At 44.9% G+C, this 27,478-nt stretch overlaps 1 protein-coding gene across 1 annotated transcript; it reads right to left on the bottom strand.

The window, feature by feature from the left end:
- LOC146185433 (endoplasmic reticulum aminopeptidase 2-like) lies at nucleotides 1-27,456 on the bottom strand. Its single transcript, XM_084607821.1, has 22 exons — nucleotides 26,623-27,456; nucleotides 24,923-25,158; nucleotides 22,281-22,436; nucleotides 20,605-20,710; nucleotides 20,118-20,238; nucleotides 18,290-18,435; nucleotides 17,546-17,659; nucleotides 17,332-17,454; nucleotides 17,160-17,225; nucleotides 16,990-17,055; nucleotides 16,445-16,578; nucleotides 15,818-15,918; nucleotides 15,035-15,165; nucleotides 14,253-14,308; nucleotides 11,012-11,159; nucleotides 9,575-9,651; nucleotides 8,814-8,927; nucleotides 6,976-7,143; nucleotides 3,514-3,648; nucleotides 2,105-2,177; nucleotides 1,219-1,596; nucleotides 1-426 (listed from the first exon to the last, which is right to left on the bottom strand). The coding sequence occupies exons 1-22, from the start codon at nucleotides 27,454-27,456 to the stop codon at nucleotides 1-3; spliced, it is 3,909 nt and encodes a 1,302-aa protein (XP_084463947.1).
- Between the last annotated feature and the right edge of the window lie 22 nt (nucleotides 27,457-27,478).

The raw sequence follows: 27,478 nt of genomic DNA on the forward strand, positions 1-27,478 counted from the left end.
TTACTTAAACGTCATGTCTTCGCTCTGTCCATTGCCTTCGTTGACCGCGTACTCACTGCCGCCGGATTCCTCATATTCATCAGCAAAAGAATAGTCGTTGGCATACTCGCTGTCTACATCACCGCTATGCTGCCCAGGTCCGCTGTTGCTGCCACTCGGTGCGTTGTCAGCAACATTGCTTTCGGTCTTAAATTGCATGATAGTCTCCCTGGCAGCGCCGGTCGAGCTGTTTGTGTAGATGTCACCAGCGTTTGACGCATCGGTGGCTTTGGAGGCCAGCACAGTTTTTATGACGCTGATATCTTCAGCAGTGCCGACGGCCACGACGGTCTTAGTCAAGTTTGTGGCTGAAGAAGTTCTCGTGATGCTCCTTCCATTTTCAGGCTCGGCTTCGATAGTAATGGTAGTCACGGCAACGGGCTCAGCCTTGATAACGTCCATAGCATTTTTCACATCTGTTCCTGCTCGGTGATGTGACTGATGACGACTTCCTTCTGCATTTACAAAATTTATATCGACAACTGTGTTGCCTTTGTCTGGAATTTTGTTATTAGCGTCTGAATGGCCATCGGTCGGAGGCCATTTTGTTTTAGCAGTCGCCAGACCATCAATGTCTATACCTTCACCTCTATTTCGCTCTCTGGAATTAAGGAAACTAGTATTAACGTTACTGCTGGCGCCATTTGCCTGTACATGACTCAGAACTGCAAGAGTTGAATCATTCCCTGCTGCGAGGGATACTACTGGGGGGTTGTACGAAACGACTGCTTCTGGGGTCTTTCCTGGAGTAGAGAAAATGTTTGTAAAGAGACCAGCTCTAGAAATCAGTGACGTGCTGCCTTCGTCAACATAAGCTTTGCTTTTTTCTCTGGTGTCACTGACAACTTCGATGTACATACGACCCTCGCTGCCTTGATGTTTGTCTGGAGGACTTTGGGGAGAGCCTCGGCCAGACCCATCGTCTTTAACGCGAATTTCTGCAGCAGTATTACTGTCTGTGGAAACTGAACTCATACTGACACTTATATTCGTGACCACTTGATGACCGTTACCAGGTGCAGTTTTATCTCGACTGTCAACGCGGCTTGTACTGTCTCCTGTAATACCAGCAACGACAGAGCTCGAACTTTCCCTGAAAGTCGACTTGTCCAGGTCTGCAGTTATTCTAGCGATGTCTTCGTAGTTTCGATAATTTTTTAGGCTGTCGTGACGGCTCACCGAAGCGTCGCTGGTACGTGTGAGTGTAATATTTGCGACCTTTTTCACCCCAGACTTTGTGGTGGAGTCGATGCCACCGCTTTTGAGCTGGCCATTGTAAACCCCGACTTCTCCGTAGTCTTCGGCTCTACGAACGTCGAGGCTGCTGACATACTCTTCATCCCTGGTTCCGTTTCCTATGCCGTTGAGCGTTCCGTTCCCGTGCATGACCTGGTCGTCTAGGATGAACTCTGCCACGTCACGCTTAAGCCAACGGGTTACCTCTCCGAGGTGAGCCTCAACCCAGAGCATGTTTTTCTTGGCTGATTCTTCGATGCTGCTGAACACCGAAGAGTACCGCAGTAGGGACCAGCGGTGTCGCCTCAGCAGTATGTTCACCTAGGATGGGAAAGCAAATAAATCGTGTGATTGCATAAATAAATCGCCTTGAAGCTGCCCTCTCCCCCCTCTCATATATAAGTTCATTCTGCTGCATCGTACCAAAGGCGAAATGATTCGAACAAAGCGGATTCCCAAAATGTGCAATTAGACGCATGGAGAAGAAATAGGCAGGTTTACCCATACATGAAGAACATTAGTTGCGAATACATACCTCATTTTTCTTCGGCCAAGCAAACACGATTTTATCGGAAATTTTACTTAAAATACGAGAGATCAGTGATGCTTTTATGTATCGCTCTGAGGCACGCATTAGCCAATGCGTGACGCTGCCGATATACCGTGACTTAACCAAGCGAAATTATGCGAACAACAAAGTGGCTTTTGATATGTTAACAAAAACACATGAGTTTGCATGACGACCGCACGAAGGCACCATGCAGATTTCGGCTTGTAGTCCCAGTGTGTTTGGAAGAGATCGCAGCTTGCCAAGCAGTATTGTACTTACATCTGAAAGTTCGTCATCGCTGGAGATATACTTGAAAACCGAAGTCAAAATGTCTTCAAAACTCCGCGGGAACCTGCATATTAGACGAGAGGCAAAATGAAATACAGCTTTCTGAGTGAGAATGAATAACAAATTTCTGACTTGTACTAATACGAAACAATGATGCGCTCGCAATGATATTGGTGACTTGTGCTTGAGACAAATTTTTTGAATTCTTGCGGTTGGCGCATGATAGCCACAGTTGCTTATGCGCCATAAAACTCCATATAACTAACTAACTAACTAACTAACTAACTAACTAACTAACTAACTAACTAACTAACTAACTAACTAACTAACTAACTAACTAACTAACTAACTAACTAACTAACTAACTAACTAACTAACTAACCAACTAACCAACTAACCAACTAACCAACTAACCAACTAACCAACTAACCAACTAACCAACTAACCAACTAACCAACTAACTAACTGACTAACTAACTAACTAACTAACTAACTAACTAACTAACTAACTAACTAACTAACTAACTAACTAACTAACTAACTAACTAACTAACTAACTAACTAACTAACTAACTAACTAACTAACTAACTAACTAACTAACTAACTAACTAACTGACTGACTAACTAACTAACTAACTGACTGACTGACTGACTGACTGACTGACTGACTGACTGACTGACTGACTGACTGACTGACTGACTGACTGACTGACTGACTAACTAACTAACTAACTAACTAACTAACTAACTAACTAACTAACTAACTAACTAACTAACTAACTAACTAACTAACTAACTAACTAACTAACTAACTAACTAACTAACTAACTAACTAACTAACTTGAATTCTTAAATAAAACTTCAGGAACACGGCACGTGGCTGCACCATCTGTGGTTTTGCATGGTAAACTTTTACAACTTGGTATAGGGGGCGCAGATGCAGTTTTCATTCCATCACTACGAGACAAGCTAGGATTTGTTGACTGGTTTTTATTCGCTCTCAAAGCAAGCTCTTGATTACACTGCGTTTGCGCTTTATAAGCGGGATCTACATTCGCAAGCAGTACCCTCTTTCATTCCTGGTTTAAGTAAGCCCATTGCGTGGCATGAACATACACAAATAATTGGGTTCGAGGAAAGGAAGGACGCAGTCTTTCTTCACTCTCTCTCTCTCTCACACACACACACAAAGGAAACACCAAGAAGGCCGTCAGTAAACGTCTCAATGCTACCGAGGGCTGTCCTAGAGACGGTTTACCGTCTTACGCGGACTTGTACACATATAATACGGCTTTATGACAGCTCGCCAATTTTTATACCATGCAATTTTCGCATGTATCAAAATGCCTTCAGTTCATGCACAGAATTCCTGCATACGCGCATTTGTAACTGTGCTTACGTCCTCTTAAGTTCTTGCCAATTGGCTAGAACGTATTCCGCTGCCCTTGCTCTCCACAGTTTGCCATGTCGGGCTGCCTCAGCGAATATGAGCGGCACCATGTTGAAGCGAGGCGCGGAGAACTCTTCGAAGTATCTGAAATATAGGAAAGGTAAATGTATACAGATGGCGCACAATTTCAACACCTCTCCCAGAAGATCCCTCTCAATATACTATAACATGTGGTGGCAAGGTGCGTTGTTGGCTGTGAAGAGGCATTCAGAGTATTCTTCATGGAATTTCGTCTGTGCTGCACCTCGCAAAGAAACAGTAGCAGCTGTTATCTCACGGGAGCTCGCAAACAATATCTTAAACCGCTAGAAAACAACAAGAATCAATTTTAGAGACAAGGCAGTTGCTATTTCAGGTCGCCCGCAGATGCAGTTACACGCAATGCAAATGAAAACATTTTAGGGTCATCGGCACAGGGTAGGGCTTGACGTCATACAGTTGTGCAAATGTTACGATGCGACTCGCACTTTGCACTGGGACCTTGTTTTATGTTTAAAATTGCCTATGGTAATTTTGTCTTTATGAATGTGTTACAGCACTGCCATGTTTGCTTGTTTTTGCGTTGCATTAATGCCTTCAGTGTACCTCAAAATTTCGATCTGCTACTTCATGTTCTGCCAGCCGTTAGAGTCACAGCTATAATCAAAAGCTGTTACGCCTAAAAATCGAAGCAGACTAAAATTGCTTTAGCAGATACATGATTCCTGAAAAAACACCCTCCGGTCTGTTAGACGTGCACGGTGTAAGTTATGGGGGGACAGTGACATGGTCCCCTTGACACTGACTGTTCAGCGGAAGTGTATTAGTACCAGAACGTTAAACTAAAAAAGCTAATTCACTCAACAAATGGTACGATGAGATTTTCAGTTGAGATTATGTTGTATATGGTACGGTTTGGAATATAAGGTTTAATGTCCCAAAGCGGCAGGTGGGTAATGAGGGATGGATATTGCCACTATTTAATATACGCCAGAACCGCGTGGCACATGAGCGTCGGTCTATTTTGCTCCAAATACGGCGTATAAGGGAGGAATCTCAATCTAATTTCAAAACGGCAGCTATATTAGTGCCGTAAGAGTGACAACGTCACTAACGTGTTAAGCGCTCGTTTAGTACCATTGTTTACCATCGGGTGTTCCGGTCAGTGAAACGATAAGAACTCCTCAGGTAGCCTCAGTTCAATAGCTATATTTAGGCAAGGTATACGTGGACGGTTATGTACATAGTACTCACAGGTCAGCAAAATTGCTCAAATAAAAAAAAAATATTGAAATTTAAATAAATTGCCTGACTAAATGAAAACAAGACAGTATGCCAGAGTTTACAGAGTTGTCACGAAAAAATTCGGGAACAAATATTTCTATACTAATGCTTATAAGAAAAGAGCCAGCAGCCACGGAGGCTAAGGGAAGCATAGGGGATCCTTTTTGTGTCGATCAAAGTGAAGTAAAAATAGTTGTGAAAGTAGAAGAAAATCAATCACCTGCCGCCGGTGTGATCCGAACTCACAACCACCGATTGACGCGTCCGGTGCTTTACCGAATGAGCTATGATGAGGGCGGCTCAATTTTCTATTTCCTAGATATTTATGTTTCGTCTAGCCTATCCTCGAGAGCTTCCGCAGCGCCACCCTCCTTCATAGCGGCCAGCGTGGAGCGTACTGTGGAACATCCAGTGTCATGTAGAACATGATCAATAGGGAGGGTGAGAGCTGTGTAATATCCCTCTTACGCCACCTCTTACGCTACCTATGTGCATGGACGCCATATTAAAAGCCATCGTTAAAATAAACGAGAATTAATTGCAGGGAATATGAGCGGCCTTGTTATGAAATACACAATGAGGAAGCCAACATCCGACTTACACAAAGGAAAGCATAGATTTTTTTTTTTGTCAATGCTAAGTATACTCTAATCATTTAGATAATCAATTAGGAAGTAGAAATAGACCTTATAGTTAATATTCTAACTTTTTAACGCCAGCAGTTATTTTGAGGACCAAATACAGAGAATGATAATCTGGGAAAAAAAAAAAAGTGTTTTCAGAGCATGTGATTGTAACGAGTGCCGCCGTGGCCACTGCGGACTGTGTTTATGAAAACAGTTTTACAGGAATACGCCTAAAGTACAAAATTATGATTTTCGCACAGTTTTCAGAACTTGGTAAAGCAGTGACGCACAGTTTGGCTGTTTTAGTCGAACTGCCCTTGGCCCCAGAGTTTGTCTAAACATCGGGACGGAAAAGTGACGCCACAATCTATGCGAGTTTCGTAGAGTGATGTGAATAAATTTTTTTCTAGTGCAATTTTGCGTTAAAACTGTTCGTCTGAAGTTAGTGTACTCATGAATCACCAAATAAAATTCGCCGACATTTAATAGTTTTTTATTACATTTTTAATTATGTAGTTTGTTTCGGTTACAAGCTGCTGAATGAAGGTTCTCGCATCAAAAGTGAGAACGAGATCATGTAATGCACCAAAAGCAGCAATATCTTCGCGGCTTTGTATTTTTAATTCACGCGAACTCATAAGTCAAGCTACTTCGCTGAAATCCCACCGACTGGACGAAGGTCTATTATAATGCTGCTTTCATGGACCTCAGATGATCTCACACTCACTTGTGACGTCATAAATATCGTTCAGCAGCCGGAAACAGAAACCGAAATTGTACGGAAGAAGAAATTTAATAATTTCGTTCGGTGATACATGTTTACTAATGTCTTACGCGCAATTTTAGAGCACAGATAGGCCAAGGAAAATTTCATACCTCCGCACCTTAAGATAGCGCTTCATCGACCAACAGTATGCCGCGGTAAACTGAGGCTTTGTATTTGGCGCTAGTGTTGAGCTAAAAACGTAGCTTCTGTCTCAGAATCATGTCAGCGCCTTCAAACAGTGGACAGATGAATCTCACGCTTCTAACACATTGAACCAACGAAAGACAAGAAACACAAGATGTACACGGAACAGCCATGTTAAACTTATGCAATCGCAATTCAGTCAGCACTGCGCCGAATAAGGATATTGTTTTCCGATTTAATAAAGCTATCTCGAGTGAACATTTCTTTTTTGGTTTGAAATGATATTAGCAAACCATTTCTTTCAAGCATGGTTTCATGAAAAAGAAGAATGGATTGCTACGCCTGAATCCATGTTTTCGGCCAAACATTGTGCCTATGCCAAATATAAAATATTATTTTCTCGTCATGTCTCTGGCGTATGAATTTAAGCGAAGCCAATTTCTGCTCAAGGTTTCTATGAGAAACACTATGCCCTTGGCAGTTCCAGGACAACAACACAAAGAGTTGGCGTAAGATGCTTTCGATTTTTGCCCCCTTGTCTGGTGCATACGCTTCCACGAGTGTTTGCCGTCCCACCTCACTAAGTCTGTGGCTGTCCACGGACCCTCGTACCTCATGATCATCTCGTGGCTCTTGGTGCAGCCCAGCGAGAGGATGATATTCCTGCGCTCGGCTTTGTCGCTGACCTTCGCCAGGCGCAATCGCAGCGTCTCCCACTCGCTCTCACCGCCATCTTCGATGACGCTGCAGAACACGGTGAACTGGTGCTCCACCAGCATCCTGAAACGTTCAAGCGTTCGACCGGGACAACCACGGTTCAGTAAAGTACAGGACGCATCTAGTGCTAAAACAAAAGAACGGTCATCTGCTTCTGAAGCTCAATCGTTCACTACATGGTAAACGAACAGCCAGCCCACTGCGTTCAATCAATGGGTCTGAAAGTCACCAATAACCAGATATCTAGAAACATGTTTCGTTTCCAAAATAAATAGACTTGCTCATACACGTCTGGCTGTTTAATAGGTGCAACGGACGGCTTCAAAGCTTTATAGTGAAAAGATTATTTCGCCCTCCACGGTATTTAAGCACTGATTATTACAGCCACGATTCAGATAAAGTCAGCTCTATTTACTTTGGAGCTATAGCCTAAGAGAGATATAACACACGAGAAATATAACGCAGTAGGGTCAAAGTAAAAAAAAAGTAAGAATAATAAGCACGAAACAATCTTGCGGGGACGTGTAAGACCAAATGTGATAAATAGCTGAACAATCGTTCGCCTTGACAAAGCAGTAATCCAGCACATCCAAAAAGCGGTAGACACATTAACTAGGCCATGTCCCTGTAGATTTCAGGTAGTGTTCACGGATGCGGGGAAGTGCAATCGACTTAGTACAGAAACTCTGCAATTGTGTCGCACATTGTGAGAACAGCTCGCTTAGCACTAGTAATTTGCTGGAGAAATAAACTGTTTTTTTTTTTCTTTGCGCAATGCGCAATTCTACGGCTATGGACACGAAAGCCACCGATTGACATTTAAGAGACTGCAAAGACAGCTCTATTCAGTCGTTTCCTTTCGCTAAAATACACCTCGTGGCTCTTTTTGCCTGTGGCAAAGTTTTTTTCGCGGCAAAAGATGTATTTGTTGAGGCGAAAATTGTCTTAGAAAATAATTCTCCACTCATTTCAAAATCTCAAAACTCATTACATAGACACTGAAAAGAACTCCGTGATCGCCGTTTTGAGGTTAATGGTGGATCCGCTACACGATGAGTCACAACGGGCGTGGCGATTCTTTTGTGTAACTTTCTTTTATCTCTTCCTAACTAGTGCAAGCTCAGTTTTAAGTGTGTTTAGCGCCATAGTCATTAGAACGTGGCAATTTGTCTATGGAGGAAAACGTCAATTTCTCCTCGGCGTCCATTTAATGGCTGGTATCTTTCGAAGCCTGATTAAGAAAGCACAATCAGGTTTCCGCTTTAGTGAAAGCTGAAGGCGACCACAACATTGCACACAGCTTAACGATTGAGAGCCCTTAGGCTCTCGTTAAGTTGTCAGTGAGAAAGCACTGAAGCCCAATTCTGCAGATTAAAGTTTCCTTGAGTAGTCTACTTTTTCATGTCTATTTCTTGCCTCCTGAAACAGATCTCTCCATTTCGGTAAGCCTAGCTGACCGCTAAATGCATTTTGCTAAGCTTACAGTCGTGTTTCCTACTTGAATTTCCTGCGTAAATTAGGGTGTTTGCAGGTGGTTTAATGATGCCACTTCAAGGAACATCGGACAGCAGGTGTTTTTATGAAGCCATCTTTTGAGGAATGACACTACCTTTTCCTCCTAAAGGGGCCACTAGTGTTTTGGCAGTAAAAAGCACAGAAAAAGTACAGAAAAGGAAGTAAGTGTCAGAAAAACGTGACTGAATGTGTAACGTGCGCTTAAGTGGGCGTCTTACGGTTTTGCAGTTGACTGTGTTGACTTGTAGTTCTCGAAGGCGTGCCTTGCTTCAATCATGCAAGGTGCGTAGTTGTACTTGCAGGCCCACGCGTAGTGTATTTCCCGCAGTTTCCTGCGAGTTTTTTTTTTTAATTTTTTATTTTCCACATCGCTCTCCGCACGGGTTTCAACAACACCGGTGAAAATTAACGGGTAAGCCGCCTTACTACTGAGCACGAGTTTTTAAGTTGGAATTCTGATCACAGCAGCCAGAATTCGGTGAGCCTCCACTCGTTAATAAAACACATTGAGTCAAAATAACAGCAATTTCCTTGCAATGGCCCGCACCCGCTGTGTTACCCACATTTTAATTATAAAACAAAATTGTACACTACGTTGTCGCTAATCGCACACGTAGTCCGCCGAGGTGTACACAATACGAATTCGGTGCAGGAGCCTTAATATGAAGGTTACCGCTTTCTTTGGGGAGCGCACGTCCCAGCGCCCCATAACCAGCTTATAAGGACTATCTATCATCAATGTTGACCAGGCGGATCGAGAATACTCGATCTATATTAATGACAGTGAGAATTACCTCGTGATAATGTCAACTACGTTGGGTATGACAGTTATAGTATGTGATTCTAAAAACAAATTACACAGTACATAAAGCATAACATTCAAACTTCTGGTTGGAAGACTGTGTACTTGAGGTTACGGTGATCTCCAATTATTTTCCGATCCTTTAGAAAACGGGACAAAATGTCATATCGAGCGCACCTTTTGTCCTTATCCTCTTCCACGTGGGACCACTTGAAACTGTGGATGTGGTGGATCAGTATCCTAACGATGAACAGCTGAAAAAAAAAAGAACAAAAATTTCAGCATATGCACAATTCATTATTTCTACAAATACTGTAAAAAGGAACGCTAGTCTGTTACACTGTAAGCATCTAGTAGCCAATCAATAAGTCACTGTGATGAGTGTGAATTAAACTATCAAGCTACACTTAGACGACTTCGGAGAGCATCATACATACGAGAAATGACTTAATTAGTGCTTGAGAGCCAGACCGCTTTAATTTAATTGGGCTTCAGCCCAGCAAGGTATTTAGTACCATGCCCGAGATCAGTTTACGTCAGATTATATTTTTAATACTATTTTATGTGCTTCATTGAAATGCAATGCACGAAATAAGAACTCCTATAGGTTTCCTAATGAAACAGCAACTGTATTTTCTTTTTGCTCCTGCGGTGCAGGAGCAATGTAACCTATGCGCTCCTTCGTGAGGCAGGCTTGTGTTGTATGGTTGCATCATGCCCTAGGGCATTAAACATCTGATGACTTGACTAGTATGCGGTATGTCATCAAAGATGATAAAATTGCTCCCGATGACTATAGCTGTAACTCATACCTTGTGACTCGTTTGCGAAAGCAAGCGTTGGCACGATGACTCGCTGACATGATGACTTGATCATGGTAGCGAATTCTTAAAATTGCTTCAAAAAGCGCCAAAATCTTCATGAGTCGAGGAGTTTTACTTCTTTAACAATAATCAAAATTTACAGTGGCGCTCTGTCTTCATGCACCAGACGTGAGCAACAGCGTTTGTTCACCACGGACATCATCTGTCATTATTTTTTATCTTGGAGTTTTATTAGAATTTTATCTTTGCTTCAGCATGTCCGTGTTAGCCGCTAGGATTAATTTTCATGCTAATAGCGTTTCCTCTCATTGACCAGATCAAGTCACCTAGAGACTTTCTCCCCCTATTCAAAGCTGCGGGTGTGAGGATTTCTTTAAATTGAATGGATTATGAAGATTCGCGTTCCATTGGCCAGTAATGAGCAAAAAAGGTGAAATGAATTAAGAATGCGTGACTACCACAACAACACTGACGCGTGACGTTGTGTCCTAATCTTTGTGTTCTAAAACTAGCTTTATGGTGTGTGCGTGTGTGCGTGTGCGTGCACGCGCGCGCGCACGTTTGTGTTGTGTGTGTGTGTGTGCGTGTGCGTGCGTGCGTGTGTGCGTGTGCGTGTGCGTGTGCGTGTGCGTGTGTGTGTGCGTGTGTGTGTGTGTGTGTGTGTGTGTGTGTGTGTGTGTGTGTGTGTGTGTGTGTGTGTGTGTGTGTGTGTGTGTGTGTGTGTGTGTGTGTGTGTGTGTGTGTGTGTGTGGCCGCCTTCTTTTTCAAGATCCGAGAAAGCAGAGCTCACCTTCCACTTTTCGAGAACGATGCCCGTGCCGAGCATGGCTTCGAGGTACTCCCATCTCTTGAGCACCGTCGTCCAAGGGAGCACCTCCTTCTCCCGGCGCAGGTACTCGGAGGCATGCAGTGCCGTGCCGTACGGAACCAGGTTAATGCTTGCAGATGGAGGTCAAAGTGTGTGTTAGGAGGCACGCAAAGGACACGTATTACACAATTCAGTGACAGTGTATAAAATTATAAAATTGCAGTGATTCGGGAGGTTTGTCCCTCCTTTCGATGCTCAGCGGGACTTTCTTTTGTTAGTAGCAAATGAAAGAAGGCCTGATTTGCAATGTCTGCTTGAAAACATACACATCGCTGCGGGTATAACAAAGATTCACTATATAATGCTTTTTTTTTTTTTTTGCATGCAGGAAGACAATCGCCCTGAACAAGGCAGGGCTTGTTAGACACAAAAGTGCATGCCTGCTTCTTGTAGTGCGCGTGCTTGTCTGCCCCTTTTCTCCATGCCAGGTATTGTGTAGTTTGATCTTCTGGTGGTGTAGTGGAAGTCGTGTGCCCAATTGGCTTCAACATACCAGACATCTAGCGGGATTATGGGGCACACGTGGGATATATAAATCCGGGATATACAAATGAGTGAAATACACGATTCTGCACTTTAAGCCTGCACCGCTGGGCGCTTTTAAAAAGAGCTTCCTTTGTAAAGCAAGAATAAAAGCTTGCAAAAACCTATTTGAAAGAGAGTGCGTCTTTGCGCACTCTCTTTCAGGTGTGATACCCAAGCGAGGGATATAATTTATTAAGGTCAATCGCGGCTAGAGGCTCCAATTCAGAACATAGTTATAGACAACATATTTGGAATTAGCGACCACTGTAGGATGCCGCTATCAAATGCCTTACAACAAGACATATAAACAAAAAAAAACAGTGAAAGCCACAAATATTACATGTGGTTCAAAGAAGCCGGCCACTAAGTTTTAAAAATTGGCTCTTTATGATATAAAAACAGCTTCTGCGGCACAGTTGCACTGGTGCTGGAGTACCTCAAGAAACACTTGATTAATGTTAACTATTAAGCTGATTAACTACTTTCCGACTAATGTTTTTCACCTATTACGTTATTCATCTAGCTGTAGCCAGAAATACTGTAGCATATCGGTTTCTTGAATTCGAAAGACGCGAATACCCTCGGTGCAGTAGCTCAAGCTTTGGTTGTCTTGCGCGAAAAATGCGCGCTTCGAAAAACCCGCGCTCTAAGCACTGCTCCCAGCGCCGTAAATCGATGGATACATTCGATTATCAGTCCCGGACTGTCCGGGACTACTTGCTGACAGCTTTCCTGCGTTCGATTTTCGTTGGGCAGCCCAGAAGCCCCGCCCATCAGTAAAGCTCCTAGACCGACGGACGTTTTGAGATAGACGTCGAGTGCATCCTGATTATTTTTTTTCGTGTTCCTGCATACAATATCGTGCGCGAGACAATGACACAACCTCTGAACAGCTATGAGACGTTTGAATCTTGCGTCTTCACTTTGTCTGGAGTTTCACAGCAGTCGGAAGCGCCCAGAGCCCCGAGAACGGATTGTTTGTTCGTGCCGCCCAGAAGTTCTTCACCTGTTTCGCTACCTTTTCAGCGCGCAGGTCTGAAAGCGTCTCGCAAGCAAGACGCTTTGCGATGGAGCAGCTAACGCTTGTAAAAGCTTTTGCAAACATTTTCGCCTGCTTTTGAGCGCAGTGAGCTGGGCCCTTGGAATAATTTCTTGAGTAGCAAGGGCAAGCAAACTCTTCCAAACTAAGATCTGTAAAACGCTTCACATTCAGGCATGCCACACGAGGCCTGTCAGTAAGTAATCTGGGGCTGGAAAATTCAATGTGCCCAATGGTGCAAGAGCTCTGCCCCTTCTGTCCCGCGTAGGCAGGAGCAGCCAGCAGCAATGGCACCGCAGCACAGGGGAGAAGGAAAAGGTGACGCGGCTTTTGGGACACTGATGGCGGAGCTGGGGGTGGTTTTTAGAGCGTGGGTTTTTCGAAAGCTCGCGCCTTTTGCAGAGAGAAAGACAAAACTCGTTGAGTCACAGCGCCGAGGGTAATCGCGCTTTCAGAATTCTAAAAACTGATGTGGGTATTAATAATGGCTGGTTACAAACTCCTAATTGAATCTTGACACCTAACTGTAATAATTAGAAGGTTAATTATCACAAATGAGATAATCAGGCTTACTAGGTAAAATTCTTTCCTGTTTTGTGATGTCCGCCAACATTGGTGCAACTATGCCGCGGAAGCCATCGGTAGGTGTCAAAAAGATCATTTTTGAAAATAAGCGGCTAGCCTCTTTCAAAATCCCAACAGAGCTCTTTTCTACCTTCGAAAGCCATATTAATTTCGATTATTGCAACGTTTTGATTATTGTCCACTAGAATATTGATCAAAATGTTGCAGAAAAAATTGATTATGAAGAACTGACACGATGCTTTTGCTCATAATTATAATCAACATAGTCGCTGAGATTTTCATGACGTCAATTTTCGACGAAAGACATGCCGTTGCTCACTTCGCTCCTAAAATCTCTAAACATGAGCCACAGCTAAGATAAGAAGAGAACTAATTTTTTCCAATATTAAAGTGAACCAAGAGCTTACTATTCGTTTCGAGGGTCCCTGAGGCTCGAATAATCGTCAAGGATGGATTGAGGCCGACATTATTCCTAAGATAAAACAGCTGGTTGAAATGTTTGTTTGTTTGCTTTATGTAATTTTATCGTCCCAAACCGACTCAGGTTATGAGTGACGCCGTAGTGGAGGGCTCAGGAAAGTTCGACTACCTGGTGTTTGTTATCGTCGAATCCCGAATCCTTGGGAATTGTAGTCGAGAGCCTTAACCCCTGCGCCACCCCGGCGGACGTAATGAAATGGCGGCTTCATTGCTGTCGATGCTTTCGCATTCGCATTTGGCTTAGTGAACATCTAATCTCATGCGTTATCGCTGTTCAGGAGGTTAAACGAATATTATTAAAATGAATGACTTAAAAGCGACTGAGCTCGGAACGCGGGAGGGGAATGTGATTGCTACCACACGTGAAAGTGTAGATGACATGTGCTCTGAGTGCGTTGAACTATCATGAGCTGTCCGAAAGTATGATTTTTAGAATAAAAAAACATGGTTATTTATGGAAAAGGTTATGTGCGCTGCCTCAACCATACTTCATAAAGCATAAAAGACAGGAACAAGCTTTTTCAGGAGCCTTACTCAGCCAGCTCGAACACGTCATCAATTATTCGGGCCCTGTTCAGCACGTCGATGTTCTGCACACAAAGAGGACAGATATTCACAGCGTTTTTGCACTGAGACATACTTTTGAGCATTTGGTTCATCATGACATTATCAAAATTTAATCTAGATTCTTATCATAAACAAAACTCTATTATGCTCGGTGAGTGATTGCGCCTTCCCCTTTTAAACAGGTATCGGTCCGTTAAGCAGCTGTGATGCTAAGCAGGCTTGTTAGTAAATTAAGCGTTTTTTTTTACGCTACTTAAACAGGCATGAAGCTGTAGCGTTTGTTGTAGGTTCACAATACATTTGACGTCAAGAGAGCAGCTAACATTACTAACACCCTGCCCTTGAATTTTATTATTCGGACATGTAGGAGATCAGGTCGTTTTGTGGACCATTTAGTCTCAGATGATGTTCGGGCTTGAGGACTGCAGCATACGGTACTGCTCGAGAGGTGGAATATACCCTCTTTTATTATGGAATTTCAAACGCAGTGGACACTAGCTTTCGACTTATTGCGCTGAATGAAGTCGACAGCTTCACGCTTTACAAATAATAGCGAGTTAGGCACATCTTCACACATGGCTTGATTCTGTCATGGCGGTAAGAGACAAAGTATCACTCGAACGGCACAACGCAGGCATACTGCTCTAATCAACCGTATTAGGTTCGAGCTCGGCCAACGCGAGTGCGAGCAGAGTTCCGGCTATCGATCCCTTCAGACTTTCCATGTGGACCTCGATTAGCCTTGTTACCGTGTGGTATGTGTTCAGCTCCATGGTGATGAGGTTCCAGTTCCGAGGGTCATAGTTAACTCGGTAGTAGCCAGTGCCGCGCAGGTTCGCTATTAGCCAGTCGTCATCCTTGGGTGAAACAGGAAGCTTGGCTGAAAAGAATGTCATAAGAAACTTTGGTGTAGATTAAGTAGTTACGCGGCACCAAGCGTTCTGGTAATACGTGTTAGAGGCTCGTGTGACATGTTTATTGCGAAAGCATTAATCTGGAGGCTGCTAACCCAAGCTAAATGTGAAGAAGCTGCATATAAGCTGCCTAACTGCCGCATTACAAAGCATTGCTGAGCAATGACTAATCCCGCAGTATGGCGCTTCAGTCACGCAGCCAATCAATAAAAGCAGTTAATTATTGGTGACAAATGTGTGTCCAGTTTCACCCATCTACACCAAGCTATAGGTGACAGAAAAGCAAAATCTGTGCAACACCGCTTTCGTATAATGTTAGAATTTTACTAGAAATTTTCTGCACTTTTCTTCGTAGATTCAACAGTATGGCACGTTTCCTATCCGTTATTTATTGGACATGATATTTACGTATACATTGACCTAACAACGTGTCTCTGATGCACGTGCGCCATAGAAAAATACGACTAGAAGCCCAGCTGGCTTGTGCATACAGCCGGAACATTAACTGTAATGACAAGCCCTTTAGCTAGATAATTTTTTGAAAGACTATATTTGTGGAGCAGTGCATAACAAGGAGGCGGATAGAGGAGTACATGGCTTTAATAAACCCCGCCATACCTTCTTTGGTGTGCAGCCAAAAGACGCTGGCAGTGTTGTCGAAGTCCAATTTTGTGCCATCTGTGTAGGTTATCGGGATGCTCCACAGCGCTTTCGACGAACTGACGGAAGTAAAGAGGGAAGAAAACCCCACGTGGCAAGTGAAGTAAATTATAACATGTTAGCACGCATTAAAGGTTAAATGAATGAAGCGAACAAAATAAGTAATGTACCACGCAAACTGTGCTCTATACCACGATTTCGTACAGAATAATGAACACCCTGACTCGAAAACAAATGTCACGTTATTAGTATATTAAGGTATCGCCGACTTCTATTAATTTGACAGTCACTACAACCAGTCTCGTCCAGTAGAGAAGACAAGGAAGTGAAACACTCGGACAGTGGAGGAGTTCACTCGAATTATTAGCGCTGAAGTTTTAAGAAATCAGTTGCGAACGATGACCCGCTGCAAAGGAAAAGTGGAGAAATAATCTAGTTATTTCCAATCACGAGCTCATAAAAGAAAAACCCCGTTTTCTTATCTTATTACTGGTCAGGATTTAGTCGCACGTAAAGCATATAGCTATTATACAAAGGCAGTCGTAAACAGCAGGAAGGAAAGTGAAGACATCGTTTACTGCTCACTTGTCTCCGTATCTCTCCTGATGCACGACAGCGTTCTTCTGTCCGTAGACGCGGCTGATCGTCACCAGCGGGAAGCCGACGTTGTGCGTCCACGAGTGGGCCACTCCGGCTTCCGGAAAGCTCTCGTTGTTATTCTGCGTTCAGAAAGATAAGTTGTGAAAAGCATCAGAAGGAACAATGCACCTCAGTGAACCCCTTTCGATAAAGTGAACGCCGTTTGCGTCGTCATAGTTCTCATGGGGCAACACAGAGGTTTAGTTTTTTTATTTGTGGCCTGTCTCGTGGCTCATATAATTCACCAGAATCTGTCTTGCCGATGCCGTTGTGAAATGACCTCGAAAAATATGTTATCATCTTGCAATTACCAGGTAGCCAAAAGATAATGTCATTAATTATGCTCCAGCCCTTCCCCCAGCGACATCTTGTCACTTCGTTTCAAAAGATACAAACATTCCAACGGTCTCCGAGTCGTCTGACCTTAAGTGGTTAGCAACCCTGAGTTTCTGTAACAAGCTGAAGCACCAGGGAGGGTTGCATCTACTTACATTAGCAAGTTCCATCCATAGGTCGTCCTCAGTTATAGTTTGATGTTTTCGTTTTACAAGCAACTCCTGCAGTAAGCAAGAATAGACGATAGAGTGTAGACTTGGATATGAAGCCACTTCTTTTTTTTAGGTTTAGGGTAAAGCAGTTGAATAAAAACAACTCAAATCACCTGCAGAGCATTTCTGATGCCATCAGTGCCGACAACGGCATCGAACATATGCAGCAGAAGTTCCCCCTGAAATGACGACAAATAATTGAACATAAAGTGTAGAGGCGACCTGTTCGTCCGAAAATAAATATACTTATATATATGCTCGTACTTTGTTGAGCTGTCTAGCTGCCTTCCGAGGCGAGAGTTTGTAGTCTAAGTCCAAGAAGGGATCCCCTCCTGCGAGAGCAGGCATTTCTTCCGAAGCATCCAGACTGAGGGTGTGTTGCATTTTCCTTTCAAATTCGTCGTCGTCCTGCAAGCCATGTTTACGTAAGGTGAATGAAACTCGAGCTGAAGTCTGAATGCCAAACAGGTTTCAGTCCAGCTTTGTCATTATGCCGCACCTCTGATGACTTTGTGTTTTCAAGCCTCCCCAGGGCGTAGATTATGTACTCAGCGAGGGCCTTGTCCAGCCATAGGTCCTTCCAGGAGCTGAAGCTGACGATGCCGCCAATCCACTGCGTTCGCGCGTTTACATACGAAGAAATGAGGAGGAAGTGTTTAAGAGAGAAATGGCATGGTAACTATGATTCTCAGTGGACACATAAACCGCTTGGTGCAAGAACAAATTATGAGCCGAAAAAGAAAAGGGGCAACGACTGTAATTGTGTTTGTCGCGAGCTATAAGAAATGCTAATCTCAAATGTACTGCTGGAAAATAAATATGTTAACAATAGCCTGCCCTAAATGTAAACATTAAGATTACTTTGATGAATCTAGAACTTTTGTGCAGGAAAATAAGCTTCTCCTCGCTACCGTAGCTTTTTTGACCAACATAACACTCCGTACCTTCATTTGAACTTGCGGCCACGAGCCGTAACGTACCTATGTTACTGGAGTGGTATGAGGCCGTACGTACGCTGCCTTTTGCCGTGCAGAGTATGTAGAAATATTTTGCCATTGACCGGTAATGAGAGGAGGAGGAGGAGAAAACATTTAATTATGATGATATGATTTGGGAAGGGAGGTGCGTTTTGTTGTGGAGCTGAGTGGCAGACCCTATTCCGGTAATGAAAAAGATTGACAAAAAGACAGCAAATAATGGCAAATAATGAAGACAGCTGTTGTCGAGAAACATCCCCACTCACTTGCTTTACAACGTATTTGTAGATGTTCGATACAATCTCTTTTCTTGACTCCAAGGACAGCTTGGTAAACGACACTGATGTGCTCGGTAAAAAGATGATGCCTTCACTTTCCCAAGCGTCTCCTCCAGACGGCGTGATTATGACATCTGTAAAATTACCCCAGCGACTCTTAAACGAAACAAGGCATGTCAGTGAGTTCAGGATCTACGTAAATGTAACAACAGTAACTATTTCATATAATTAGAGCGGGACGTTGCTTGTTTGGCTAAGTCACAGCATTTTTATTGCGAAAGCAATACTACTCGCACTTTCAAGCCTTCGCGTGACCCGGCCGCAGTTACGTCTTACCCACGTGACACTGTGACGTCACACCCCACGTGACACACGGGCTGGCAGGAGCTGCCAACTTGGGTCTCCCGTTTCACATGGGACGGTTATGTCAGAATCAGCCTGCTAGGATCCTGGCATTCACGTTACCCCTATAGGCCACTGAGGCTCGTTCATATGGGTTGAATAAAGCGGGGCTTGATATGTGGGCTGAGGAAGGAGAAAAAGAGAAGAAGGACAACGCTCGGTCACCCGCAGCTAATGCTTTCGCTCAATATTTGATTCAGCAGCGTTGAACCGTTGTAATTTGTTTTAACATATAACCGAAAGAGGAAGCTTTAACTTGAAACATGTTCATCGAGGAGCGTTAAGACCAGACTTGCTAGAGTGAGTTTGTTATCTGGCTGAAACCATGCACTCGCGTGATTTGTGACGCGTCACGTGATTAGTCCTTCTCTTAAGATTACAGCACGCCGCGACTTTGAATTCATTGCTTGTATTAGTCGTCTTCTAATTATCGTTTACTCGCAGAGCCTCTAATCGGCAAAGCCTCAAAGTGGTGGTGCAACATTTTAGAGTGAGCAGCGAACGCGGCTGCAAGCGATGGTTTGATGTCTAAGCTCATGACAGGCAGTGACAAAATACCCTGCATCGTGGCAAAGTTCTCGTACGCTTAAAGAAGCAGGTGCATATTAGTCATCTGCGCACCGCCATATAAGAAGCGGAGCATTTGGTGCAGTCTGTAGTTTGGAAATGCATCAGGCATGATTGTCAAGTAACTAGGAAAGCGTACGACGGCTTTGTTACGCATGAAATGCCAATAGCCGCTTTGCCCTGCATTCTCGATGCAAATAAACTTAGTCCGCCTGAACAGCCAAGTAACTTGTAACGCTAAACGACGGATGCAAGGCAAAAGCAAAGAGGTCAGCGGCAACAACAAAGGAAATGGCAAACGTAAGAGCAAGGAGACGGATTAATGTTTTCAGCTTTTACTGGCTCGGACGGATCGGGCAGTCAAGGAATTCAACTACATATTGAGCTGTTGGCCGCCGTTAGTAAGTTTTATGCCAATGATACTACTGCCTGAATTTACAAAACACTGTCAAGAACAATTTTTTTATTCGCAGTGTTTTTGCGAAGACGCTGCGGGACCCTGCTGGTTGGTGTACATCGTGAAGATAAAGGACGCGAGGCTTATTTCCTCTTTCATTGTTCAAACTTTATTTTGTCTTAGCAGACCGTTTTTGGTTCACCAGGAGAGAAGGTAGACATAAAGCTACCATGCAGTAGTCGACAGATATTTAAGTGCAATTCAGCTCGTGTTGCGTGCACAAGAGCCGGCCGTTGTAGTGTATGTTTTTAAATCTTACACAACGAGTGAGGTCAGCATAAATTTACAAACAAGAACGTACATTCCTGAAAGCGAGGTGAAGAAGAATGTTGCACTCAGTATAGCTTAGAGCTGTAAGCTGCCGCATGCTTGCCGATGAAGCCCACTTACCAAGCTTATGAAGCGGGTAGCGAGTCCGGAAATACTTTTCGTACAGTTCGATGGACTTGACGACATTCTGCAGAACGAACTCAGCTCGATGGCTGGAAGATGGCTCGGTCCAGACTTTCACCTGCGCAAAATGAGAGACCCTTCTTTTCCTGTCCCTGCAAGCTCTCAACTAGTAAAACTAATGCGAATTTTACTCCTTTTATACCACGAGAAAACAACTCCAGCTGTCTCAAATACCACACAGTGAAATATACTAGATTTGAGTTAAGTGCAACTGGAAAGGCAAGGCATTGTTTAGCGTCACAAAATGTGCAGCGACTCCTTCCTTCGTAACCCTCAGCCGTAAAGAAAGCTTATACTACATTCACCGAACGCCAAACTACCGAGAAAAATCTTGTCTTCTTGCCGGCGGCTAAAAATAAAAGGCAATACGCAAGTTCTTGCGCAGTTTTTCAGCTTAAGGTCAATACAACGACGATTTCCTTACGATTCCATGTCCAATCTGACCGAAGTCGGTGACGGCGAATCCAAGCAGATAAGTTGGAATTGGTGGAGTGCGAACAAACACGTCGTTCACGTAGTCGCCATGATTGCTGTAAGAGAGAACAAGACATACAAATAAGAAATTTCGGTAACAAGGAAACAGCTGTAACACGACTGGTATTAAACACCTGTGTGAGCATAAGTGCAGATCACTACATGTAGCACCGCCGGCAATAATTTAAGCACTTAGAAAAAAACGTGAATTCGGTTGCAGGATGCAAAACGGAGCAAAATTACGAAGGCGTTTGTCACCTTAAGAGGCCTGTTTCGAACGACCTGTTTAGAAGCAATGTTGCTACTACATGTTTCTGTGCTTGTTCTTCCACCACGTACGCAATGTTGTCACTGTCTTCGTATCTTTATTTTCACATGAATACCATGCGCCGGACACATATTAATCTAATTCACCCTCATGCATATCTTCCCTGACCTTTTCAGTCACTTGGATGGAGCCGCTGCAATACTTGGGAGCGAGTCCGCGCTTACCTTGGGTGTAGACGCTACGAGTCCCTGCAAACTGAAGCATATAGACCAGGAGTTTTCGGGCCATTTTGCCCCAGAGAATGAGAACAGCCATCATTATGTGCCAAGAAACCTTTTCACGGAAAGAGCTCTTTCCGCGTTATTCGTTTTTTTTTTGTCCCTGTGTCTGTATTTTTGAGTGCGCAAGTCGTCATTTAGAACAGCCGCGCACCAACAAGTCCAGCTAGAAGTTTTTTGGTGCATTTCAGCACTAAACCAGGCAAAACCACGGCTCCAACCTATCCATCTAAGTGGAAATTTGCTTCAAGCAAGCTCCATCTGGAAAGAATTTGCGTTGCCTTTACTAAGCTTTTGTATTGGCCGCTTAAAGTGTAAAAGTGCTGTGAACAAGCAGCACCATGTACACTCTATCTCTCCTCCGCAATAGCGTAAGCTGCCCGTGGGTTTCAAACATGTTTCCTTCTTATTAATTCTCATACTTTGGTTCCCCCTTAACCCCCTTTTTTAGACAACGGGCTTGTCAGGTATGGTTCACTTGATCTTTCAAGAAAGGCGTGCCAGCATTGAACCTGATTTAGGTGCGGACTCATCATCCACCCGGCATTGTAGTTTTTCTTGCTGCTGCCGCTTTTTTCTTTTTTTTCAGGCCACGGTTCCGGTTCCAGGCTCAGAAATTCATGCAGAAGAAACATTCTTTCTCTCCTTGCCCTACTTCTTTCTCCCGCATCCTCCTTCGTCCCCCTCTCTGCCTTTTCTTCTTTGAAAGCGAACTGAGGCTCCCCCTCAACCCTTATTCAGTCCTCTTTCCTACTGTGTCACCGTCTTATTTTGCTCGTTATACCTTGTATAGATGCAAGTATGTCGTAATAATGTTTTTCTGCCTACTTGTAATGTAATATCATGCTATGTTATGTAATGTAATGGAATATGACGTAATGGGGTGAATAAAACGATCGGTTTGTTTGGGAACAGGCGAGGAGCTCTCACGCGCAAGCGTGACTGTTGTGTCGATATTGCGTTACGAATAAAGAAATAAAATATGTTTTCTGGCAAAGTTCGCTAGTCTAAGCGGCTGCAGTTCGCGCAGCACAGCTCCCGTACCTGATATCGTAGAGATCCGCATGAGGCCGTACGTACCTCATCTCTATCTTCATTATGGGCATGCTGGAGAGGGAGCTGAAGTCTTTGCGCCTCAAGATTTCCACGTCGAATGTTGTCCGGTACGAGGGGTCGTCGTAGCAGGGAAACACGCGGCGAGCGTTTCTTGGCTTCATGCGGCTGAACGCCATCCACCTGCACACAAGAGGGCGAAGTAAGGGAAGCGAACCACTCTTTTCGAGTGCGCGGTGGCGAGCTCCCTGAGAAACTTCCCCTCATGTAACAAAGGCATCGCTTATAGTTTCAAAGCCGAATACACTATCCGCCAGTTCATCAATACTTAATAGCTACGCTCAGACCTCTGTTGCACCTGCTGCTGTTTCGGTTCGCTTGGCAGTTGTACATCGACCACTTTTCGAGAGACACCCACTTACATAGTAAATTTTCAAGCAGCTGTAAATATTACAGTGTCAGTAGCGCATGTGTACTATTCTGAGCCCGTTGATACAGTTTGCTAAGCTTCAAACAGCGCCTAATACGGGATGAATAAAAAACAAAAATAACGGCACCAACAAAAACTCATCATTTAACACCACGCAGATAGAAGACACGTGCAGCACAAAACATGACTCCTTCGTTTTGTTCGATCAGCCTTCATCTTCTTAATCGTTTCTTCTAAAAAAGTTGAGGGAGGGGTGGTCAGGGAGGGGGGGGGGGGTCATAAACGTTTGTACAAATCTCAAGCAAGCAGTTGGTTTATTCAGTAAGTTAACTGCAGCTTCAAGCCAGCGTCCGCCACCTGTTTTGTCCCTGAACAGAAAATGCGTCTGGTTGCCACTCGCATACAATGTCCCAGGTGCACCTTCATTTCTCGAACTGACAAAGATATGGTCTACTTTTAACTAGGGTAGCCACAAAATGCAAATTTTTCGCAACACTCCCCATCAGAGAGTGCGAGGGAGACATTCATTATGTGGTGATGTTCGCCGTTTTTTGTTGCTTATGTTCAGTTTAAGCCCAAACTTCTCACTCTCTTCTTGTACGCGGATCAGAAGTCTCTTGAGTTCCACTTCACTTTCTGCCATTAAAGTGGTATCATCCGCATATCTAAGGTTGTTGATACGTTTTCCAGCAATCTTCACTCCAGCTGAAGACTCGTCTAGACCGGCCTTCCTCATGATGCACTCTGCATATAGGTTAAATAGGCAGGGCGACAGTATGCAGCCTTGCCTCACTTAGTGCTTGCAGAAAATCCGCCATCCCAAATTCTTAAGCCAAAAATGACTTGCGGCTCAATCGCAGTTGTGTCAGAGCAAATATTTTTGTCAAAAACCTGTATACGCCCGATCGTGATCACAGTGCTGGAGCGACGTGTTTCTTGATAAATAAAATAAGCCATAGCATACGTGCGTTGGTGGGGCCACATAGTGCTTTTGTCAAATCGCAAATTTGCAGCGAGCTCCCGTGCTGCCCGCGATACCCAAAACCGGCGTGAAAAATACACTTTAATCGCATATGAAATATGTTGGTTTGGTTGCTTTGTAAGGTTTAACGCTTAAATGTGACTCAGGCTATGAGAGACGCTGCAGAGAAGTACTCCGGAACGTGAACTGACATTGCACAACACACGGGCGCCTTGTTTTTCGAGGCCGCCGCGGCCGGAATTTGATCCCGCGTCCAGTTGTCGAGCCCCCTAACCACTGAGCCACCGCGTCAGGGTACATTCATGTGAAGCGTGACTGGAGCAGTTACGGGGTGAAAAGAATTCGTCATCCACACTATGCAAATTCAGTACGCGATATGTCCCGTCGATTCCTCAGAAGTGTACTGATAGTACGCGAAGCCATTATCGACCGCGTTCTCGTTAACTATGAACGAGGTAGCACAACCAGGCAAAAAAAATGAAAGTTACAGCGTTTACGAATGAAAACCAGCGTTTTGGGACTGCACCATACGACTGCTGGGGTACAGTCATTAGCAAGTTTATCTAGACTACTCGAACGGGCTGCATTTTGGCTGTTCGCGCGAAATCTAACAGTTATGCTTGGTTTGTGATAGCCTGCATCAGAGCATGCACCGCACTGATAAGACTACATGCTGCTCTATTACAGTGCCAGTTCCCAGCCACGTTCGCCAAGGATCGCCAGTGAAGATGCTGCAGGTCAATAAACCAAAGTCGATATAACATGTGTTGGAAAATTCTTGCATGGTAAAAGTTTTCAAATGTGCAGCCGATTCGAAACCGAACATCGCATATAAAAGCATTCCTGGCTATACCAAGGGCTCAGTAGTCCAACTGCACATCTTGCAAAGCGAGCATGTCATCGCGCCTGGTCGTGTTATCCTGTCTTTGTTTTCGCGAACTGCAGCGCCTTCATCTGTGATCATTGGAGATCTCGGCTGTGAACTGGCACACAGATGAAGCTGCAGGCAGTGCAATCAGTGGGACGCCAAATGCTCAGATGCAAGCTATCTCAAACCAGACGTTATCGGTAGGCATCGCGCGTGCAGACTGAAGCGGCTCGTCCGAGCGCTCTAGATAGACGTGCCGACGACTGTACTTTATTGCAGCATGCGTGATGGAAGACGAAGGACAAGGTATGCTACGAGGGCCTGTCAACTAAACAACAAAGTTGCAAACTGGTTCACCATGACATGGAAGAACAGCAAAGCTAGCTCACCGTTGCAGGCCACTTCGGAGTGTGTAGGGGGTTTTGTAGAGTCCCTTGGGCAAGCGGTTCACAGTTCCTACGTAGCTCATGGAAATGTCGTAAGTCACCTGCGCGTGCAGCGAGCTTGACAGGTGGAGAGTTACCTGCTCCGCACTGCTGTTCATCTCTACGCTGCGGACAGGTACCTCGTGCAAGGCACTCTTGTTGGCCGCCTTTACGTTGAATGTCACCTTGGCATTGTTCACCTGCAAGGACGGGCCTTGTCATGAGATAGTTACGTATTCGCTTTCTTGTCTTGAATTTAAGTACACACGGAAGCCTCCAGAGCCCCGAGCACGGATCGCTTGTTCATGCTGGCCAGAAGTTTTACACCTGTTTCGCAATCTTTTCAGTGCGCAGGTTTTAAAGCGTTGCAGCGAACCGCTTTGTACTGGAGCAGCTAACGCTTGTAAATTATTTTACAAAACGCTTTCGTCTGCTTTAGAGCGCAGTGAACTAGGCCATTGGAAGAACTTCGTGAGCAGCGACGGCAAGAAAACCCTGCGTGCCAAACTGAAGTCTGTAAAACGCTTCATATTCAGGCATGTCACGCTCCGTTCGGGAAAAGCGCCCATTGATTCGCGCCTCTGTTATCCATTTTTAGTATTACACTTACGCCAAACGATAAAAGTGCGCGGTGTCACAGCGAAGTAACCGAGTCGTTGAGACTGATGATTTGTATCGACCGCTAAGAGGTGCTAAGAGCTAATAATGAAGAGAGCTTGCAAGGTCATGTGACGATCACTCTGCTTCCTGTCAGAGCCAAAGCCGAGACCTGTCAGCAAGTGATGCGGGGCTGGAAAATTGAATGTGCCCGCTAAGTGAACGTTTTCAGAAGAACTCCAGCAAGGAGAGCTATCTCGATAGCCGACCGTACCAATACAGCCTGAACGTTTCATGGATAAAAAAAGAAAATTCATGCTGAACCGATCGATGATGATTACCTAAGTGAGCACAGAGCTTCTTTATGGCGTCATTTTCTATGGATCACTGAAACACAACGCGTGTCCCAGCAGGACTAGTGTTCGTGTGCTTGTAGGGTGAATGGACGAAGACGTTTTTCAGTGTTTGGTGGAACCTTTGACAACTTTTATTTTCTTACGGGGATGTCAAACTAACTCTTTCCTTGCATGAAGTAAACACTAACAATGCTGGACACTGCAGACGAGGAGTTGCATAATCCTTCGTTACGTTAATATTGCCATTGCTGCATACTAAGTTCTAGAAGTTACACAGTCGCTACCCATGACTCTCCAAGTGATCACTCACACCTTCAACTCCGCCCCAACCGGCGCATTTTCCACTTGACGCTCTTAACTTTCTTGCATCTTGGTCACGCAATTAGGCCCCTTGTCATTCAACGTCACCTCCTCTTGGAAATCAAACTAGCGCACTTCAAAACAAAGACACAGGAAGAGAACAACAACACAGCGCTGACTTCAACTGGTTTTTATTAGAGAGTGACACAATATATATGTATGAAAAGTCACCTCCTCGCTTGACTCCGACCTCCGTAGAGACACATGCTTTTCGGCGCTCTCTGTTTCCTCTCGATGACGTTATTTTGTCAAATGAAAACTGTCATGGTAGCTAAAAATTGCTCAAATAAACGCCATAAATATCCATAACTACTTTTATAAGTGGGGTAGTACAAAACCAATAGCACCCACCTGAATCCCGGCGGAATGAAGCACGATCTCTCGGGTGCTCTCGACGCACCTGACGGTGATCTTGACCATTCCGGTGAAGACAAAGTGTGAGCCGTCGTTGTGCGGGTGGAGCAGGATGCTGTAGTGGAGCGGAACCAGCTGCGTCGGCAGCGGTAGCGACGCCAGGCTGCCTTCGTCGTCCCCATCATCGATAGGACTTGGAGGCGGCGTGTGCTTCCGCGTTGTCGTTGTCGTCGTCGTTGTCGTCGTTGGCGTCGACGTCTCGGCTTGATCAGAAGACGGTGCGGACGACGCGCTCATCCCGGCCGTGGTCGTCGTGGTCCTATAGCGGCGACGAGCACGGCTTGTAGCCCTGCGACGCGCGAAGAACTTCTTCTGCGGCGCGTGGCCTGGCGAATGCTGCCGCGCGTGCCCGGCACGGTTGGCGGCCTGCTGCTGACGGCGCCTTGTTGTCGCAGTCCTCTGGTAGCTTCGAGGTGACGCTGTGGTGGCGGCCGGTGTAGGCGATGGTGGTGGTGGTTGGGCCCGGGCGCGCACTGTCAAAGCCTCGACGACCGGGATAGTCGCGGCGGTGGCCTCGTCGTCGCCGATGGGCGGTTCGTAGGCGTCGCGCGCCGAGCCGTGCACGTAGGCGAAGACACCGGCGATGGCGACGATGGCGGCCACGAACCCGATGAGCGCGATGATGACGTTACGGTTCCCGACGCAGGGGTTGTTGCGAAAGGCGCCGCAACGGCTGCTGTCGTCCCAGGTCGGCGTGTCGATGGTGTAGCTGCTCCGGGGACGGTCCCTCAGAAGCAGCAGCATCTTGTCCGCCGACCGGGAGGGATACATTTTGGCGCTTTTTTTTATTACG

This window comes from Amblyomma maculatum, chromosome 6, assembly GCF_055883805.1.
Source record: "Amblyomma maculatum isolate TAMU_Amacu chromosome 6, ASM5588380v1, whole genome shotgun sequence".
NCBI lineage: Eukaryota > Metazoa > Arthropoda > Arachnida > Ixodida > Ixodidae > Amblyomma > Amblyomma maculatum.

What these genes read in the sequence shown, in the direction of transcription:
- LOC146185433 (XM_084607821.1), bottom strand. Translation starts at nt 27,456, where the DNA reads ATGTATCCCTCCCGGTCGGCGGACAAGATGCTGCTGCTTCTGAGGGAC. An exon ending in AGCTGAACACATACCACACG is followed by an intron (nt 14,309 to 15,034) that starts GTAACAAGGCTA and finishes CTTTGTGTGCAG; the next exon opens with AACATCGACGTGCTGAACAG. An exon ending in AGCCACGAGATGATCATGAG is followed by an intron (nt 3,649 to 6,975) that starts GTACGAGGGTCC and finishes CCTATATTTCAG; the next exon opens with ATACTTCGAAGAGTTCTCCG.